This window comes from Asterias rubens, chromosome 14 (assembly GCF_902459465.1).
Source record: "Asterias rubens chromosome 14, eAstRub1.3, whole genome shotgun sequence".
NCBI lineage: Eukaryota > Metazoa > Echinodermata > Asteroidea > Forcipulatida > Asteriidae > Asterias > Asterias rubens.
The window spans coordinates 3,113,789-3,133,354 of NC_047075.1; the positions used below are offsets into that span (position 1 = coordinate 3,113,789).

General features: G+C 42.6%; 2 protein-coding genes across 2 annotated transcripts in view; both read right to left on the reverse strand.

Moving 5' to 3' along the window:
• Window positions 1-6,236, reverse strand: part of LOC117299248 (MAM and LDL-receptor class A domain-containing protein 2-like) — a 37,790-nt gene extending 31,554 nt beyond the window's left edge. The window contains exons 1-4 of the mRNA XM_033782724.1: window positions 6,113-6,236; window positions 2,549-2,611; window positions 2,091-2,219; window positions 1,185-1,328 (exon numbers count right to left, since the gene is read on the reverse strand). Of these exons, the coding sequence (XP_033638615.1) occupies window positions 1,185-1,328; window positions 2,091-2,219; window positions 2,549-2,606 (331 nt within the window). The 5' untranslated portion in view covers window positions 2,607-2,611; window positions 6,113-6,236. The remainder of the gene's footprint in view (window positions 1-1,184; window positions 1,329-2,090; window positions 2,220-2,548; window positions 2,612-6,112) is intronic.
• On the reverse strand, window positions 5,465-19,166 carry LOC117299559. Its single transcript, XM_033783108.1, has 11 exons — window positions 19,163-19,166; window positions 17,925-18,046; window positions 17,180-17,439; window positions 13,490-13,914; window positions 12,384-12,680; window positions 12,060-12,258; window positions 8,895-9,678; window positions 7,467-7,665; window positions 6,272-6,397; window positions 6,113-6,240; window positions 5,465-5,596 (listed from the first exon to the last, which is right to left on the reverse strand). The coding sequence occupies exons 1-11, from the start codon at window positions 19,164-19,166 to the stop codon at window positions 5,465-5,467; spliced, it is 2,676 nt and encodes an 891-aa protein (XP_033638999.1).
• Window positions 19,167-19,566: the final 400 nt, after the last annotated feature.

A 19,566-nucleotide genomic window follows, 5' to 3' on the forward strand; every position in this document is an offset into this window, starting at 1 on the left:
AGTTTGTGGTAACACCATGTATAATAATGGACCCTTTTCATGAAATATGTAAATATGTAAACTAACATTTTGATTGGCAAAAATGAGGGAACGTTGCGCTGTTTTGTACATGGCTAATGGCTGCGTGGCACAGACGCGATGCATCTGCTCAGTGCACAACTCTATGGCGTTTGCCAACCAACAGGGTCTGTACGCATGCGTGAATGAAATTAGCATGTTTCATGAAAAGGGTTAATTAAGGCATGTGGTGGCCGAGCAGGTTAGAGCACCGGATTCAAGCTCTGGTGTTTCTGATCAGCAAAGTGTGGGTTCGAGTCCCGGTCATCACCTGGTCATGACACTTGTGTCCTTGACCAAGATGCTTTTCTCTTTTTTTTTTACCAAGGGGTATAAATGGGTAGCTGCAAGAGTAGAGGTTGACATTGTGTATGAACAAGTACAGTTGCCCATAACAAGTTGTATACTCCCCAGGGAACTGAGATAGATTTAAGAAATGTTTTTTTAAAACTGTTATGCAAGTGGCCAGACACACAAGGACGGAGGTGTGGGCTCCAAATCAACTAGGGATCACGCCACCTACGTATTTCTGGGGCTTAAACAGGGTTAACCCCCCTTACAGTCGATAAGGATGAAGGCTTGGGTATCATCCAACAGAAGCATGGCTGGTAGAGCAGAAAGAACTACCTCCCCAACTTTTACGAAGCAATCATGGTTAAGTGTTTTGCTAAAAAGACACGTCACGACCAGGACTCCCACAATCTGCTGATCAAACACCAGAGCTTCAACAGGGTTTCCCAATACCAGTGGCATGTCGTCATGGCCAAGTGGTTAAGAGCACCAGATTCAAGCTCTTGTGTTTGATCAGCATAGTGTGGGTTTGAATCCCGGTCGTGACACTTGCTACGTAAAATTGGGGAGGTAGTGCTTTCTGCTCTACCGGCCAGGCTTCGGACTGATGATACCCAAGCCTACATCCGTATGGACTGTAAAAGGGGTAACCCTGTTGCAGCCAAAGGAGTAGGTGGCAACGGCCTCTGGAAAAAAAATAATTGCAGCCCACAACTTGAAATTGCCTTCAGGCCTTGTGTGACTGGCGACTTGCATAAAAAAAATAAAAAAAATTAAAAAAATAAAAATTTTAAAAATACTTTCGCCGTAAATGTTTTGATTCTTGAAAGACTCACCAGTGAAGCTATCTAGAGTGTGGTCTTCTCTTGGACCATCAAAGCCGTCTGGTTCCTGACCTCCAACGCGTAAACTCCAATCAAAATCATCTGTTGTGTCTTGGATCCAGTAGCACAGACCATTCTCAAAATTGCAAGTCTTGGCTGAAAAAAGGGCGGGAAATTTAAGATATTTATACAATGTCTGAAAACATTACCGTAGTGGTTTATTGTTTGATATTTTAATAAAACGTTAAGGTGATCCCCTCACAAGGGCGCTTCACCAGGTTGTATCGAAAACTGGCTGTACATCATAGAGTTATATATAATAACTAGCGGGTGCACTGGCCTATATACGTGGCCCCGGCATGCGCGCAGGCGGCCATTTTCTAAGTTGACAAAACAGGCATCGCACAGCATGTGTTTGTGCTGCCATTTTGTAAGTTGACAAAAAAGCATCGCGTAGTGTCAATAAACACAAACTCCAGTGTGTGTTTCATATTCAACGCGTGCACAGAGTGGCGCGCGCGTGTCTCCTTGCGGTCCCGTCGCGTTTGTGCAAGAAGCATCACCATTGCGCCCTCTAGTTCTTATATATAGCTCTATGCTGTACATGTATATGGCTTTGAGAGAAATAACTCCCTCTGAAGTAACGACAACCTAGTTTTGAGGAAAGAGGTAATTTCTCACTAAAATATTGGAATCTGAGAAAGACTTCAGGGCTCATCAGGCATCTGGAAATTAAACAAGGATGTTTTTTCTTTCATTGTTTTTTTCCAACTTTGATGACCAATGCATGGAAGGGAGCCCAAATTTTCACAGATTTGTTATTTTATGCATTTATATACATACATGTATATGTTAAGATGTTGAAAACAAGTAATTGTTGTTCCTTGCTAAAATCTTTGTGATCGAATTTTGACTCACGACAATTGAACTCGTCAGAGGCATCTGGACAATCTTCGCGGAAATCACAGAATTTTTCCGTTGCGAGGCAAGTCATATCGTTGCATCTCCTTTCAGTTGGTGTACAGTCAGGAATTGGAGTAGTCAAACCTTGCAAAAAGGAAAAAAAAAAATTTTCTACTTTACTAATAAGCACAAACATGAGAATTTACTATAAATAAATTATAAACTTGGGGTTTATAGGATGTGAGGCTACGTCACTTCAGAGGGAGCCGTTCCTCACAAAGTTTTATACTATCAACCTCTCCCAATTACTAGCTACCAAGTAAGGTTTTATGCTAATAATTATTTTGAGTAATTACCAATAGTGTCCACTGTCCAAGTTGCTGATGTATTCTGATGACCAAGTGCATTGACCTAAATTTAATCATGGATCAAACTTTTAGCTTTCAGCTTGAAATATTTTTCAAAAAACTTACCGTTAGTTCCAGCAATGTGGAGAACCATCCAAAACAAAGTTATCCTGAAATCCATCATTCTCTCTTTTAAATATTAAACGAGGAAAAACTTAAATCATTTTCGTGAAAACTCTGACTGCATGCACAAAAACCCAAGTTTTGCAAACGGGTTGTTGGAGCTTAGGGTGATCGTTGGGGGTTGATCAAGCCGGGTACAAGGATTCTAAATCTGTCCCTGTGTGTGTGTGTTTTTGTTTAAGGTTATACAAGCAGTCCACGATGATTTAGCAGGGGAGGGGGATTATTCAAACTGATAGCAGTTGATAGGGGTGTAACAGCCACACTAAAATAAAATTCTGTTTCTTGTGTGTAATTTGATGATTATGAAACTATTCATCTGTGCGTATTTTTAAAGATATGCAAACAGTCAAAAATAATCTTACAGCCATTTGCGCACATTTAAGAATATGCAAAACAGTCAAAGATGATCTTGCATGGGAGGGGGATTGCTCAATCTTGTATCATTTGAAAGGGGTGTAACAGCAACAGTACATGTAAACAATAATTGTGTTTACTATAAATGAAAACTAATTGTATATGCTTCTCTTTATTGATAAAATAGAATTTGTAATAATTGCTGTGATTAATTTGATAATAAAATACAAATTTAAAAATAAGATCTGATTAAACTTTCACCCAGTAAAATCTGATTAAACTTTCACTCAGTTACTGCCTGTACTTAAAACATTGAACACATTTTAACTAAAACTCCGAAAGAATTCTGGGCAAGGAAAGTTTTGACTGGAAACAATTTGTTAAAGCTTAGTGGCCAATAAAACTAGAATGTCAGCAAACTATCTGCTATTATCTTGGGTATTAATAAGATAACTTTGCTATCTGAAGATAGATAGTAGGTATTCTTATTGACATTTGCATATTAGTCTTACAAAAAGAGTGGAGCACAATGTAAACTTCATGAAATGTGCCGTCGATGTCACCAAACTCTTCCAAACTTAGGACTCATCTTAGGACAAGTTCAGTTCCATATCCGAAGACGTTAGGACGCATTGAGCCCGTTTTAAGTTAGGACGCGTTTCGTGAAATCATCTGCTGTTTCTGTTGAGCAATTTTTGATATGCTTAGCAAGTTTTTGACCTTCTTATTTAAGAATTTCAGGTGTTCTGCAAAGAAAATTTCTTTGCTTAGCAAAAAATTTGTGGGGCGCCAGTTGCGAAAGTGTAAACTCTATTGGTTTTTGGCTGGTAACCCATCTCTGCTAAGCAAGGTTTTTCTGTGCTTAGCAAGTTTTTGTGCTTACAGGCTTTTATGACTAAAAAAATCTTTGCTTAGCAAACAATGAGTGGGGCGCCAGTCGTCACAATGTAAAGTCAATGGAATGTTGGCTGGTAACCTGTCTCTGCTAAGCAATGTTTTCCAGTGCTTAGCAAGTTTTTGAGCTTACAGGCTTTTTGAAATTCTAATTTCATAAAGCTGTTTAGAAGAAAATATTGCTAATAAAATTCTTTTGGGTACGCAAAAATTGAGTGGGGGCACCGGCCAGAATGTAAACTCTGTGGGTTGTTGGTTGGTAACCCATCTCTACTATTGAAAGCAAGTTTTTTTCTGTGCTAAGCAAGTGTTTGTGCTAGCAGGCTTTGGCAAATACCAATTTCATAAGGTAATTTAGCAGAATAAACTGCTTAGAAAATTTCTTTGGTATGAAAAATTGAGTAGGGCACCAGTCCCAACAATGATAAATCTATGGGATGATGGCTGGTAACCTGTCTCTGCTAAGCAAAGTTTTTCTGTGCTTAGCAACTTGTGAACTTCAAATTTCTATTAAAAAAACATTGCTGAGAAAATTTCTTTGCTAAGCAAAAAATGAAGTGGCCAACAGTCCAAACAATTTTAACTCTACAGAATGGTGGCAAGTAACCTGTCTCTGCTAAGCAATGTTTTCCTGCTTAGTTTTTGTGCTGACAGGCTTTGGCCCTGTACTTTGTCTTTTAACTTGAGGCCTACAGTATCTGCAACATTTTGCAAGTTACATAACTTTTATCTAGTAATTATAGATGGGTAAATACGCAGATCTTTTTTCTTGTATGACCTTACAAATAATCTGTGCACCGAGTAAATAAACACATCATCGCAGTAAAGTATGTTTTTATAGTCATAACAAAATTGTGGAACTAGTAAAAATAACAATAAAAATAACAATAACAAGTTCTCATGTGGCACATTTTACCAGTACAATAAGAATCAAATCAGTGTACTTTACATTAGTGGACTAGTCATTGGGCAATAAAACTCCTGTATTTTCTCAGCTCCCTGGGAGTATACAGCGAGAGAAAAAATGATCAGCAGAGTGTGGGTTCGAGTCCCGGTCTTGACACTAAGTGTCATTAAAGCCATTGGATCCTTTCGGTACAGAAAAAAAAAATAAAAGTTCACAGATTTACAAATAACTTACAGGGTTTACAGAAGGTAGTGGTGAAAGACTTCTCTTGAAATATTATTCCATGAAATGCTTTACTTTTTGAGAAAACAGTAAAACAATATCAATTCTCGATATCGAGAATTACGGATTTATTTGAAACACATGTCATGACAGGGCGAAACGTGCAGATACAAGGGTGGGTTTTCCCATCATTTTCTCCCGACTCCAATGTCCAATTGAGCCTAAATTTTCACAGGTTTGTTATTTTATACAGAAGTTGTGATACACGAAGTGTGGGCCTTGAACAATACTGTTTATCCAAAAGGTCCAATGGCTTTAAGGGAGACAATTAACCGGAACGTAAAGCCGTACATGCAAAAGTGGCTAGATTCTGGCAATAAAAAATTAAAAAATTTAAAAAACAAAACCCTAATTTCAAATTCTCCGATTGACTTCTGCTCAACAGAAATCTATTTCCTTTTAATACCGACACGAATTCTTCAGGGCTCCCTGATTGGTCGAGATGCTCCAATCAGAGTGAAAGCTGCCCAGTGCTGCGGCCTGTGATAGGTCTCGTCTTGTAGCATGGAGAGCATGGCTTGACGTAGCGCCCTCGCTGGATCCTGGTGCACCTAGGAAAAGTCGGGCAAAACTGTTGCCTACTTTCTTGAAACTTTCTTGGTTTCTTTAAACCCTCTCATTAACAAGGTTTTGGTTTTGTTTTACTTAAAAACCAAATTGTTTTTAAAAATTTGCTGGGCGCCCTTTTCTGTTTTAACAACATTACGAAAGTGGGCCATGCTGATATAATCTTTACTTCAGGGGCCAATCAGTAAAGTCTATGTTACAACAATTTGATATTTTTGTGGAAATTGTTTTGACCAACCCGCCCACCCACCCCAAATTTCAATTTTAACATATTTATTGAATGGCTTCATTACATAATCTATAGACTGATGACCAAAATAATGCCTCATATGAACCATATATTTGAGATCAAATGTCTCCAAAATCAGTAGTTTTCAACAGCTTTTCCTGGCTTAAACGAACAACTTTAACTTTGTAAGGGCTCTGGTCTTTAGTCGTGGTCCCAAACTCTTCGTCTCAACTCTCTTTATCCTAAATAAGGAAATTTGCTTTCCACTTACCATGAAATCTTGATAGAAGAACTTCATGAACATTGCCGTTGCCTTGTCAAAGATCCTCCATTGTGTGACGACAACACTGGCTGCTCCGGCCACCAGGAAAGAACGATACAACCCCAGAACGCCATCGCCTAAAGCACAACAACAACAACATAATAATACTTGGTTCTTGATAAAAGAACTTCATGAACATTGCCGTTGCCTTGTCATAGATCTTCCATTGTGTGACGACAACACTGGCTGCTCCGGCCACCAGGAAAGAACGATACAACCCCAGAACGCCATCGCCTAAAGCACCTCGACAACATAATAATAATAATAATAATAATAATAATAATACTTAAGATGCATTAAAACATTATTTGCGCGGGTTCAAATCCCACCCGAGTAAAATGCCTTTGGATTTTGTTGAAGGAACTCGAGAAAGTACTGAGCATACAGTGTTTATAAGACATCGGTGCAAGGGAAAAACAAGGAGCATTATTATCTAGGATTTGAGGCATTGCATGGTGAGGTATCAATGGGTGCGTTCGTTTAGCTTCCCTGGGTCGACCCCGGTCTGCCCTGGTACATTCGAATAGCTTTGACGGGCTCACCTGGGTCAGCCCCCAGTGCCCTGCTTGTGAAGTGGGTCACTTGGGGGTGACCTGAGGTGCATGCCGTCACCACGAGAGGGCGAGTGTGATCGTTCGATTAGCTCTTGTCAGGGGCTCACCCAAGTGAGTACCGCGGGGTACACCCATGGAAGCTTAACGAACGCACCCAATGTATATATTTGGTTTGCATTAACACCATGTGTATATCTACTTCCCAGGGAGAGTTTGGTCTTTAGAGAAACTGTCTTTCTTTATTCTACTACCACGGAGTAGATTTATCGGATGTTCGGGAGACTTCTCAGTTCTGAAAAGAACCGTCCTTGCTTTCCAAATTTCCACATGATTTTCAGGATAAGCAAACAACAGCTGAATACCAGCAACAAGCAATATGCAACAAATGGAAATTTAGTTGGTTATCCTGTTTTTATCAAGGAAGAAATTTCATGCCAAGCAAATTTTTGTCCTTAGCAGAGAGTCATGAACTTTGGGCCCAGGGCCCAACTTCATCAAGACAAAAATACTGCTTTACAAATTTCTTTGCCAAGCTAAAATTGAGTCGGGCACCAGCCACAACAATGCAAACTCAACGTATTGGGCTGGTCACCTGTCACTGCTAAAACTATTCTGTGCTAAGCGAGTTTTTGTGCTTACATGTTTTATGAAATTCGGCACTGATCAGAAACACCAAAGCTTGAGTCCGGTGCTCTAAACCACTTAGCCATGATATCTATCAACAAAATCAAACAGGAGTGAAAACTCACCTGTCACTTGACCTTTGCCCGTCTGGCAGCAGCTGAGTACAGCGACCTCAGCTTTCAGACCATGACCTTTGACCTCCTCTGCCATCAGGAGGCCGCTACAGTTCTCATGACTGCGTGCCAAGACGAGAAACCCACGCATGCTGAAGTCGCCCGTCGGAACTCTCTCAGGTCGACAAATGTCGCCTCCTTCTTTTATCATCTGTGAAAGAGAAAGAATTTTGTTTTCTTTGAGGAAACAATAAGGAAATAAAAGGGTAGCGTCTCGTTCTTTCACGGCCCTTTAGGACCGGCAGGATCGTTGCCAGGTGATAAAGATCACACGGCAACAACCCTGCAAGGTTTTAAACGGACGTTTAAGAACAAGTCACTACTCTTTTATTCCCATTCATTAATGCCTTTTTGGTTAAAAGGCGTAATAAAGTAAGAAACTCTGTACAAACTTATCCGTTTCCGACGTGCTTGAGCTCTGTATGTACATGTACGACGTTCGTGAGTTGCATTGTTATGACTCAGACGCCTAGTTTCAGGCTCGGTTCGTGCGCGTATAGTCTTGGTGCAACACCTTCTCGTTTTCCTTTCACACACAGCGGGGCCAACTCACCGACAGCGCCCCCATCGCCCAGAACAAGAAACGTCTTGCACCAAGACTAGTGTGGAGTATCCGCTCACAATCAGTTATAAACACTGGTCATTATCAAAGGTTAAAACACCCCCACGTGACGCGTTCTCCACCAATAGGAATAGCGAAACTGTCTGAGGTATTTATGAATAAAATAACTTATGAATAATAATAAGATAAAATAACTAAGCAATGGAGAGCTGTTGATAGTATAAAACATTGTGAGAAACAGCTCCCTCTGAAGTAACATAGTTTTTGAGAAAGAGGTAATTTCTCACTCAAATATTCAAAGACTTCACTTGTAGCCTTTTTTTATGCATCTAAAAGCACACAACGTTTTGCAACAAGGGCGTTTTTTCTTTCATTATTTTCTTGCAACGTCGATGACCAATTGAGCCCAAATTTGTACAGGTTCGTTATTTTATGCATGTGTTGGGATACACCAAGTGAGAATACTGGTCTTTGACAAGTTACCAAACGTGCCCAGTGCCTTTAACAACTTTGGTGTATGGGTAAAAACCAATTAATATTCTTTATCCCCGATGCAAATATAACATCTCTTAGTATCGTTGCGCGGTACCCGCTGCCAAAACATAGGATTTGAACTGCCTCTAGCTACCGGGCAACCTCGGTAGTCTAGTTGGTAAGACACTGCTCTAGAATTGCAAGGGTCGTGGGTTCGAGTCCCACCCGAGTAACATGCCTGTGATATTTTTTTCACAGGACTCGGGAAAGTACTGAGTATACAGTGCTAACACACATCGGTGTATGGGTAAAAACCAAAATTAATAAAACCTTTGTAAGTTTACCTTTGCCAGTCCGTTGTCCTGCTCGGCATGGGTGGCAAAATGCAGCACTGTATGTTTCCCCATTTCACGTCGGACTTGATCAACGGTTGCATCCCTCCCTGTCAGGACAACTGGCTCCGCCCCTCCACTCCTCCCTGGCTCCGCCCCTCCACTGCTTCTGGGTTTCACCCCTCCACTGCTCCCTGGCTCCGCCCCTCCACTCCTCCCTGGCTCCACCCTTCCACCGCTCCCTGGCTCCGCTCCTCCACCACTCCCTGGCTCCGCTCCTCCACCACTCCCTGGCTCCGCCCCTCCACCGCTCCCTGGCTCCGCCACTCCACTGCTCCCTTGCTCTGCCCCTTCACCGCTCCCTGGCTCCGCTCCTCCACCACTCCCTGGCTCCGCCACTCCACTGCTCCCTTGCTCTGCCCCTTCACCGCTCCCTGGCTCCGCTCCTCCACCACTCCCTGGCTCCGCCCCTCCACTGCTCACTGGCGACGCCCCTCCACTGCTCCCTGGCGACGCCCCTCCACCACTCCCTGGCTCCGCTCCTCCACCACTCCCTGGCTCCGCCCCTCCACCGCTCCCTGGCTCTGCCACTCCACTGCTTCCGGGTTCCGCCCCTCCACTGCTCCCTTGCTCTGCCCCTTCACCGCTCCCTGGCTCCGCTCCTCCACCACTCCCTGGCTCCGCCCCTCCACTGCTCCCTGGCGACGCCCCTCCACTGCTCCCTGGTGATGTCTCGGGTTGGAAGAACGTTTTTACCATTTGGACTTCCATCGTTGCAGCAGGAAGAGCTGGGATGCTGAAGAGAAGGAATAACCGTACCAAGTAATAAACTGAGTGCATTACATGAATGCTCCATTAAGGAAAGAGGCTAAACAGAAACATCCTTTTCGTCTGGCAACTCACACCTGTCATCTCCATGTAGTAATTGCTTTTCCAAACAGTGGACTTAGTTGGATCATGCACAAACCAGTGGTGCTGCTTAAAGACACTGGACACTAATGGTAATTGTCAAAGGCCAGTCTTTCCACTTGGTGTATCTCAATATTATATGCATAAAATAACAAACCTGTGAAAACATGTGCTCAATTTGGTCGTCGAAGTTGCGAGATAATAATGAAAGAAAAAACACCCTTGTCACACGAAGTTGTGTGCTTTCAGATGCTTGATTTTGAGACCTGAATATCTAACTCTGAGATCTCGAAATCAAATACGTGGAAAATTACTTCTTTCTCAAAAAACTATGTTACTTCAGAGGGAGCCGTTTATCACAATGTTTCATACTATCAACCTCTCCCCATTACTCGTTACCAAGTAAGGTTTTATGCTAAAAAATAATTTTGAGTTATTACCAATAGTGTCCACAGCCGTTAATGACCCAGGCAGATTAACTGCTCGTCCATTGACCCAAGTAATTCAAAGTAAACACACTCACTCACTGAAAACTATCTCACCCGTCATGAGGCTAAGAGAAAAAGGGCGCGGCACCGTGGCTTGCATGTCGCGGTGCATTGTGGGTAGGACGATCGAGTTACCGGTTAGTATTCATTCATAGACTGATGTATACTTTCCAAGTTTTTGTTGGCAAATTTGGAAATTCTTTAAAGCCATTATACACTTTCGGAACAGACAAAAATAAAAGTTCACAGATTTACAAATAACTTACAGGGTTTACAGAAGGTAATGGTGAAAGACTTCTCTTGAAATATTATTCCATGAAATGCTTCACTTTTTGAGAAAACATAAAAATAATTATCAATTCTCGTTGTCGAAAATTTTGATTTATTTTGAACACATGTCATTACACGGCGAAACGTGCGGAACAGAAACAAGGGTGGGTTTTCCAGTTATTTTCTCCCGAATCCGATGACCGATTGAGCCTAAATTTTCACAGGTTTATTATTTTATATATACAGTAAGTTGTGATACACGAAGTGTGGGCCTTTGGACAATACTGTTTACCGAAAGTGTCCAATGGCTTTTATGGAGCTCTCCGGTTATCGGATATTTATCCAGTCAGTTTCCTTTGTGGCTTACTACTTGATATTTGAAATAAAAAGTCGCATGGAGACTCCTTATTCATGGAAGTGTCATGGCCTAGCGATATAAACACCGGACTCAGGCTCTTGCGTTTTTGATCAGCAGAGTGTGGGTTCGAGTCCCAGCCATGACACTCATGTCCTTTGGCGAGACACTTTACCACTGCTTTGTCCTTCAAATGGGACGTAAAGCCGTTGGTCCAGTGTGTTTTGTAACGCAACTTTATGAACAGAGAAGGGGTTCGCCCCGGATTTCCTGGTTTGATTGTACAGAGAGTAACTTTCAAAGTTTTGGTTACTGTGTTTAAATGTCTCCTAGGAATAGCACCGGGCTACTTATCATCTTGCCTTGCTCTCACCCAACCATCAGAACACGCTCATCTGCTCACAACGGGAATTTCTACTCAATTGCTCCGCGAATATGGAACAACCTCCCAGTCTGCATCAGAAATTGTAACTCTTTGCCAGTGTTCAAAAAATCTCTCAAAACCCACTTGTATCAGCTGTAATTTGTTGTATTTTGTAGTGCCATTGGTCATGCTCTTTCCAGCGCTTTGGTTTTGATGTAAAGGCTCTTTATAAATGTTTAGTTGTATGTATGTATGTATGTATGTACTTGGTGGTATGTAAAAGGAGTATATCTCATAATTCAAACAGAATCCCACATACCTTGCAGGAAACTAAGGATTGTACTGTCTTGAGCGTCACCGAGTGACGAATATGCGCGATATATAAGAAGAAGCTTTTTTTATTATTATTTAGTAATAACAATAATTTGGGGGCTAATCATCCTTACTCGCAGAATTGCGAAGGACGCGGCTACAGCTAGTTCGAGAAGCAGGCATGCAAGGGCGCCTTTGGCTGCCAGCCACATCAACCCATTATGACCACGGAGCACAGCCAAGATCAAAAGTGTTTGATTTTTTTCCCGAGGGAGGAAAACCGGATGGTCGGGAAAAACCCTTGTGGCACAGCAGAGAATCAACGCACAACTCAACTCACATGTGGCCCTGGCCGGGAATCGAACCGGGGTCACCTTGGTGAGAGGCGAGCGCTTTACGCACAAGCCAACCGTGGCAACCATTTAAAGGGGTAAGTACAGTGGGTACATACTAAGAGTTGGTAATAAACTCAATCTTACTTGTGATGGGGCATTGTAGGATTGCCAACTGCCAGGACACTAGGGGGCGCCACACCGGATGAAAGACGCAGCTGAGCCAGCCTCTGATTGGTCAGTTTTAGGATTTTCACCGATGGCACGATGGAGATGACGTATTTCTCGATAAGGTGTCGGCGATCGGGACCAAGTAGGGCACAGAACGGAAGATTAAACATGAAGTCTGGAAAGACAAGATGGTGAAGTCGTCTCAATAAAATTATCAAGAACCACAATAAAAAATAATAATAATACTAATGAAAACTTATAATGTAAACAAATCAATCATATCCCTGTAATGAGTATCACCTTGAGGAATGAAGATTACTTTAGGAACCTCCCCCGTCCCTCCCCTCCACTCCGGCAAGTACTTCTCAATCGGAGCGATGAAGATATCATAATCAGCTCTCAGCTTGTCTAGGTTTCGCTGTAGCGCAGGGTCGATCACCGGCCGCTTTGGCACCTTGGGGCCTCCGTAAACATGGCCGACTACACTCTTTGGTTTGGAGTACTGATGGGGAATGTCTCTGCTTACAGTATCGTCGGTATGGCCCTTTGAGGCCTCCTTACATTCTGCCTGATCCGTTGACTCACAATGTTCCAATCCTAATTATAAAAACAAAATTAATAAATTGGTGAAATTAATATTTTACGTTGTGTGTGCGAGGTGAACAGCCAGTGACCCAATAATGCTTTTTAAATATTTTGACATTATCTGGCCAATCTTACTGACCTGGGTGACGAGTGCGACTAGTGTCTATTGTTTTTTCAGCTACTCGGTTAAATCGTGCCGCCACAACTTCTACAAAAATAGTTGCGACCACCTGTTTGGGGAACCAATTGTGATGCTCACGACCATTCACGACGACATAATTCACTTACAAAACACAACCAGACATCAGTGACACAATCCTTCAATCCTTTCATCGTGAATTTTACAACATTGCACCTGTGGCAAATATTATGCTGCAACATGTCTTGGGAATTAAACATCAATTGCGACTAGCGTCAAAGTCGCGAATATTTGAGGGGCGACGAGTCCAATGCAATTGTAAATTTCACTAGTCGCTCAGGCCTAGACCTGACTGACATTAACGACATGACTGAGTTGACTAACCAGACTGACAGAACATTCAAAGACCTCAAACTACACCAAGCTCTCCAAAAGAACGGCTTTGTCGACCACAAATTCTACATGACCTAAGACGTAACCTTCAGGGAGACTTCCCTACAAGACTCTAGCGTCAAGGACTTAACACTGTAAAAGTGTAAAACCTTCGTCCATGTTTAAACCCTAAGCGCTAAGCTCTCCAAGAGAATGACACAAAGCATTCACATGTCTTTTAACCACATAGTCTAAAGATCCAAAACCTAACCTTCCCGGAGACTTTTCTACGGACCTCAAACTTCCTTACCTTCATCCATACTTGACTCCTTGACTCCAAGCTCTCCAAGAGAACGGCACAGGGCATTCACGTGTCTGTCGACCGCAAATTCCTCCTTGGATTTCTTCACCGAACTAAGCAACCTCTTCGCAAAATGAATCTCCCAACCGTTCTTCATCTTCATGGTAGCCCTCCCCTCATTGGTTGAGTCAGACCCATGATTCATACTACCAGCCTCCCCATTGGTCGATCCCGGTTTATCCCTAGCAACAACCCACGAGTACAGCCACTTCTCAATGTCTCCAGATGGAGTGAATTCGGTGACGATGGAATAAGTGACTAGGGTGGTGGCTAGCTCGGCCGCAGTTTGAGTTATTTCAGCGAGTTCTTGCTCGATGAACGCGTCTTCAAGCATAGAAGCTGTGCTGACAAACTCTGCATTCTTGTATACATTGCTGCGACCAAGAGTAAAGAATTGATAACTATCAGGAAATAGTTTGAATATCAAGTTATAAACCACAAGGGAAACTGACTTGGTAACTTTTCAATAGTTTGGGTTGAACATAAGAAAAATTGACTTGAGCGGGACTTGAACCAATGGCGTACCGGCAATCTACCAACAGAGCTGTCCAGCCCTATGTTAGTGGCAGGGGTGAGAGTCATTACTAACGAAAAAGTCTGAAACTTGGATAAGAATTCAAAGGTATGTTGAAATGATGGCATTTCTACTGTTTGGTAACCCCTGGGGTTATAGATTCCAAGGAGCTTTTGGAAACAGTATCCAAAGCACTAGAGAAGTAGACCAATGAGCAGGACTTCTTTATTTGTGAAAAAAAAATATTGTCTGATTTTCTTCACCAGGCCGACATAAAAAGTCTGAATTCAGCCAAAAGTCTGAACATCCCTGTAGTGGTCACCCTATTAGTCAGTATCTCTGTTCGGGGTGCCAGTCAGAAGCCATACATATCATCATCAAACTGTCTTGTAGCCAGGGATCACACCAAAGTTTACGATACAAATATTTTGATTAAAACCTTTGGTGTTTCTGATCGCCAGAGGGTGGGTTTGAGTTCCGGTTGTGCCATCCATTTCCTTGGGCAAGATAGTTTACCGTAACTGCTTTAGCCTTCAGTTGGGACATTAAGCCGTAGGCCCCGTGTGTGCTTGGTAGTACTTGTAAAAGAACACTGAAAACTGTAGCGGTTAACCCTAGCCTTTCGGGTTCACAAAGAAAGCACCATTGTTTAAAGGCTTGCGAGCAACAGTGAAAGAGTAGGGGTTAACCCCAGCCTTTCTGGTTCACACAGCAAGCACCCTTGTTTACAGGTTTCCTCAGGCTTGCAAGCTACAGTGTAAGGGTAGGGGTTAACCCCAGTGTTTCTGGTTCACAGAGCAAGCACCCTTGTTTACATGTTTCCTCGGGCTTGCGAGCTACAGTGAAAGAGTAGGGGTTAACCCTGGTGTTTCTGGTTCACATAGCAAGCACCCTTGTTTACAGGTTTCCTCAGGCTTGCAAGCTACAGTGAAAGAGTAGGGGTTAACCCTGGTGTTTCTGGTTCACATAGCAAGCACCCTCGTTTGCAGGTTTCCTCAGGCTTGCAAACTACAGTGAAAGAGTAGGGGTTAACCCTGGTGTTTCTGGTTCACATAGCAAGCACCCTTGTTTACAGGTTTCCTCAGGCTTGCAAGCTACAGTGAAAGAGTAGGGGTTAACCCTAGCCTTTCTGGTTCACATACATGTAGCAAGCACCCTCGTTTGCAGGTTTCCTCAGGCTTGCAAACTACAGTGAAAGAGTAGGGGTTAACCCTGGTGTTTCTGGTTCACATAGCAAGCACCCTTGTTTACTGGTTTCCTCAGGCTTGTGAGCTACAGTGAAGGAGTAGGGGTTAACCCTAGCCTTTCTGGTTCACATAGCAAGCACCCTTGTTTACAGGTTTCCTCAGGCTTGCGAGCTACAGTGAAAGAGTAGGGGTTAACCCTGGTGTTTCTGGTTCATCGCAAGCACCCTTGTTTACAGGTTTCCTCAGGCTTGCAAGCTACAGTGTAAGGGTAGGGGTTAACCCTGGTGTTTCTGGTTCACATAGCAAGCACCCTTGGTTACAGGTTTCCTCAGGCTTGCGAGCTACAGTGAAAGAGTAGGGGTTAGCCCTGGTGTTTCTGGTTCACATAGCAAGCACCCTTGTTTAAAGGTTTCCTCAGGCTTGCAAGCTACAGTGTAAGGGTAGGGGTTAACCCCAGTGTTTCTGGTTCACAGAGCAAGCACCCTTGTTTACATGTTTCCCCGGGCTTGCGAGCTACAGTGAAAGAGTAGGGGTTAACCCTGGTGTTTCTGGTTCACATAGCAAGCACCCTTGTTTACAGGTTTCCTCAGGCTTGCGAGCTACAGTGAAAGAGTAGGGGTTAACCCTGGTGTTTCTGGTTCACATAGCAAGCACCCTTGTTTACAGGTTTCCTCAGGCTTGCAAGCTACAGTGTAAGGGTAGGGGTTAACCCTGGTGTTTCTGGTTCACATAGCAAGCACCCTTGTTTACAGGTTTCCTCAGGCTTGCAAGCTACAGTGTAAGGGTAGGGGTTAACCCTGGTGTTTCTGGTTCACATAGCAAGCACCCTTGTTTAAAAGTTTCCTCAGGCTTGCAAGCTACAGTGAAAGAGTAGGGGTTAACCCTGGTGTTTCTGGTTCACATAGCAAGCACCCTTGTTTACAGGTTTCCTCAGGCTTGCGAGCTACAGTGAAAGAGTAGGGGTTAACCCCGGTGTTTCTGGTTCACATAGCAAGCACCCTTGTTTACAGGTTTCCTCAGGCTTGCAAGCTACAGTGAAAGAGTAGGGGTTAACCCTGGTGTTTCTGGTTCACATAGCAAGCACCCTTGTTTACAGGTTTCCTCAGGCTTGCGAGCTACAGTGAAAGAGTAGTGGTTAACCCCGGTGTTTCTGGTTCACATAGCAAGCACCCTTGTTTACAGGTTTCCTCAGTCTTGCGAGCTACAGTGAAAGAGTAGGGGTTAACCCTGGTGTTTCTGGTTCACATAGCAAGCACCATTGTTTAAAGGTTTCCTCAGTCTTGCGAGCTACTGTGATTAAGTTCACTGATGAGGCATCCTTGGTTTTATTACTAGCAGGCCTGATACTTCGAGGAGGCAACGAAGGCAATTGCCTTCGTGTCCCCTGGTCATTGCCTTGGTACCCTTGAAATGCTCCAATGGAATTTTACAATTTCCTCATAGGGTGCCCTTTACCAAGGAGAAAATGCCCGTACCCTTTCAAAAACAAAGCATACAGGGCTGTACCAGACAAATATAACAAAGTTAACAATAATAATCTTCCAGTCGGAGCTAATCCTACAATCAGGTGCTCGAACCAAAGTGTAATATCAGAAGATAACCTACTCTTATATCCTACTTTTATATTGCACTCTGCACATTGTGAGTGTCAATGCATCACGCTCCGCATACGCTCAGTGCAAAAAGTTACTTTCTAAACTTTGCGCGTACAAAACAGAAAAACAAAAATCTAACCTAACCTCAATGACTTTATGAGGCTGGAAGATAAATTCGTTATCACTCTCGCAGAATATGGAAAAATATAGCGTGTCTGCCTCCCATATCCAACTCGAGCTACGTGTATGTACTTTTCTGTATTCCACTCGCACTTGTTAGATAACTTATAACACATTTACAGAGTATTAAATATTAATGTTGATGTTCAAAAAACTCATCTACCTATCAGACTCCGCCTCCTCCAAATCTTGCTTCTGTTGGATCAGGTCGGCAAGCGCCCTCGCTCGGCCCTGCTCAGAGAGAGCGAACGCCGCATGAAACTTCCCCCTGCGCACAAGGACAGCCTGAAGGAGGTTGAAGGCTTCTGATTGGTTCTTTTCAAAGTTGGCGATGCGCGAGGTGTCCTCTGCGCCTAACTTTGCACGGAGGCGCTCCAAGGTCACAAAGGCACTTGTGATCTGCTGCTCTGCCATCTCAAGATCCTACAAATATATACCAACTGTGAAGACTAGTCTTTGACACTTACCAAAAGTGTCCAGTGTCTTTAAACATCACTTGGTGTATCCCAACATATATCCATAAAATAACAAACCTGTGAAAATTTGGACTAAATTGGTCATCGAAGTTGCAAGAGAATAATGAAAGAAAAAAAAACCTTGTTGCACAAATGTGTGTGCTTACAGATGCACATTAAAAGACTTCAGCTGAAGTCTTTTATAGCTTGAGCGAGAAATTACCTCTTTCTCAAAACTACACAACTTCAGCGAGTGCTGTTTCTCACAATGTTTTATACTAGCAACAGCTCCCCACTGCTCGTTAACAAGTCAGTTTGTATACTAACAATCATTTTGAGTAATTACCAAACGTGTACCTTCCCTTTAAGGGGATGCCATTTTTTATTTCTTAAAGTGTCCAGTGCCTTTAAAGCCATGCAAGTTTTGTTATGTACCCAACCACTTGTACTTACCCCTTTGAATAAGTAGTCCATAGCTAGTTCCCGCTGCATGATGGCCACGCCTCCAACGTCATCTCGATCCTTAGCATTATCAAGGTACCTTTCATGGTAGTCGATGGCTTCGTCAAACTTACCTACAAGGAGAAGAAAATCTAAAATACTTTACTTTGCAATAAGTTGAAGAGATATCTCTCATGCTCCTTGTCACAAACAGAGATTAGGAGGATGCGATGTCAAGAGAAAGCCGAGGTCTCAAATTCAAGGCATCCATTATTCTCTTGCAACTTCGACAACCTATTGAGTTCAAATTTTCAGGTTTGTTATTTTATGCATATGTTGAGATACACCAAGAGAGAAGACTGGTCTTTGACAATTACCAATAGTGTCCAGTGTCTTTAAACTATGCCATGTATTTGTGTTTTTCAGAATTGCTTTGCAAGCCTTTTTGGTGCAAAGAGCTCATAACCATTCAAATCTCGACGGCCCTTGTACCAAACTGCTTGACAGAATTCTTTTAATTCTTCCGTTATTAGTCAGTGTTTCTTTGAAGTCTCACAAGCTTTGACCTTTGCTCTTGTTTGAAGGCCTGGGCACAGCAATTTTCCTCTAGTAAGGGGCACTTCTCTGGAACATTGCAGGTGGGGCAAAGGGCACCACAGCAAAAGCAAAGGACACCACGGCAATTGCGGTCTAGGTGCCTCGGGTTAATTCAAGGCCTTGGGGCGATTTCACAAAGAAAGTCCTAACTTAGAACTTGTCCTAGGAGTAATTAAAAACTAAAGTCTAGTCCCACATGTAGTTAAGACGAGTACCTCGTCCTAACTCAAGATGAGACTAGTCTGAACTCTGTGTGAAATCCACTCGCGGCATCTGACCAGCAGTTAGGCCAACAAAGAATAACTGTGTGTGAGTCCACAGAGGGTGCTCAAATAGTAGGGTCAGTGGTTTGATATTTATTATTTATGGATATTGTATTTGGGAATATAAACTCTGTGGTATCGTTAAACGTCGTTGATTAATATTGAAATACTAACAACAGTTCATCTAACAAGATTTTACATTTCTTCTTGTTTCAAAATTTCTTGACCAAATAGCATTGTTTTTTGTTGAGATTTTTAATGATTTGTGATGCAAATGATGGACACGGTTGGACGAGGATCCACAACTTTTTTTTATTTGGCCTTAGGGAAAATACTGAATGTATAATATCATTACATGTAAGTCTCAACAGCAAACATTACACAACGTACCCATGTCTCGGTACACCGTACCGATGTTCCCGTAGGCTATTCCCAGTCCGCGATGGTTTCCCGTTTGACTGTGGACTTCCAAGCATTCCACAAGGAGCAAGATGGCCGCCTCATTGTCCTTCAGAGCTGATGATGAAGAGAAGAACGAACACATATCAAAAATGATTTTCAAATAATTATTGACTTTCTTTAAATTAATTATCCCTGGGGGTGCGATCTGATAGTGGCTTCCTTTACAGAGCTCAAATGCATCACTCAGTGATGCTAATGGCACTTTTATTATTTTAGTCTTTTATTATTTTAGTGAGAAATTACCTCTTTCTCAAAAACTACAATACTTGAGAGGGAGTCGTTTCCCACAATGTTTTATACTATCAACAGCTCTCCAATTGATGCTTGTTACC

What these genes read in the sequence shown, in the direction of transcription:
- LOC117299559 (XM_033783108.1), bottom strand. An exon ending in GAGGAGGCGGAGTCTGATAG is followed by an intron (nt 13,915 to 17,179) that starts GTAGATGAGTTT and finishes TCTTGGTCGCAG; the next exon opens with CAATGTATACAAGAATGCAG. An exon ending in GGAGTCAAGTATGGATGAAG is followed by an intron (nt 12,681 to 13,489) that starts GTAAGGAAGTTT and finishes TTTTATAATTAG; the next exon opens with GATTGGAACATTGTGAGTCA.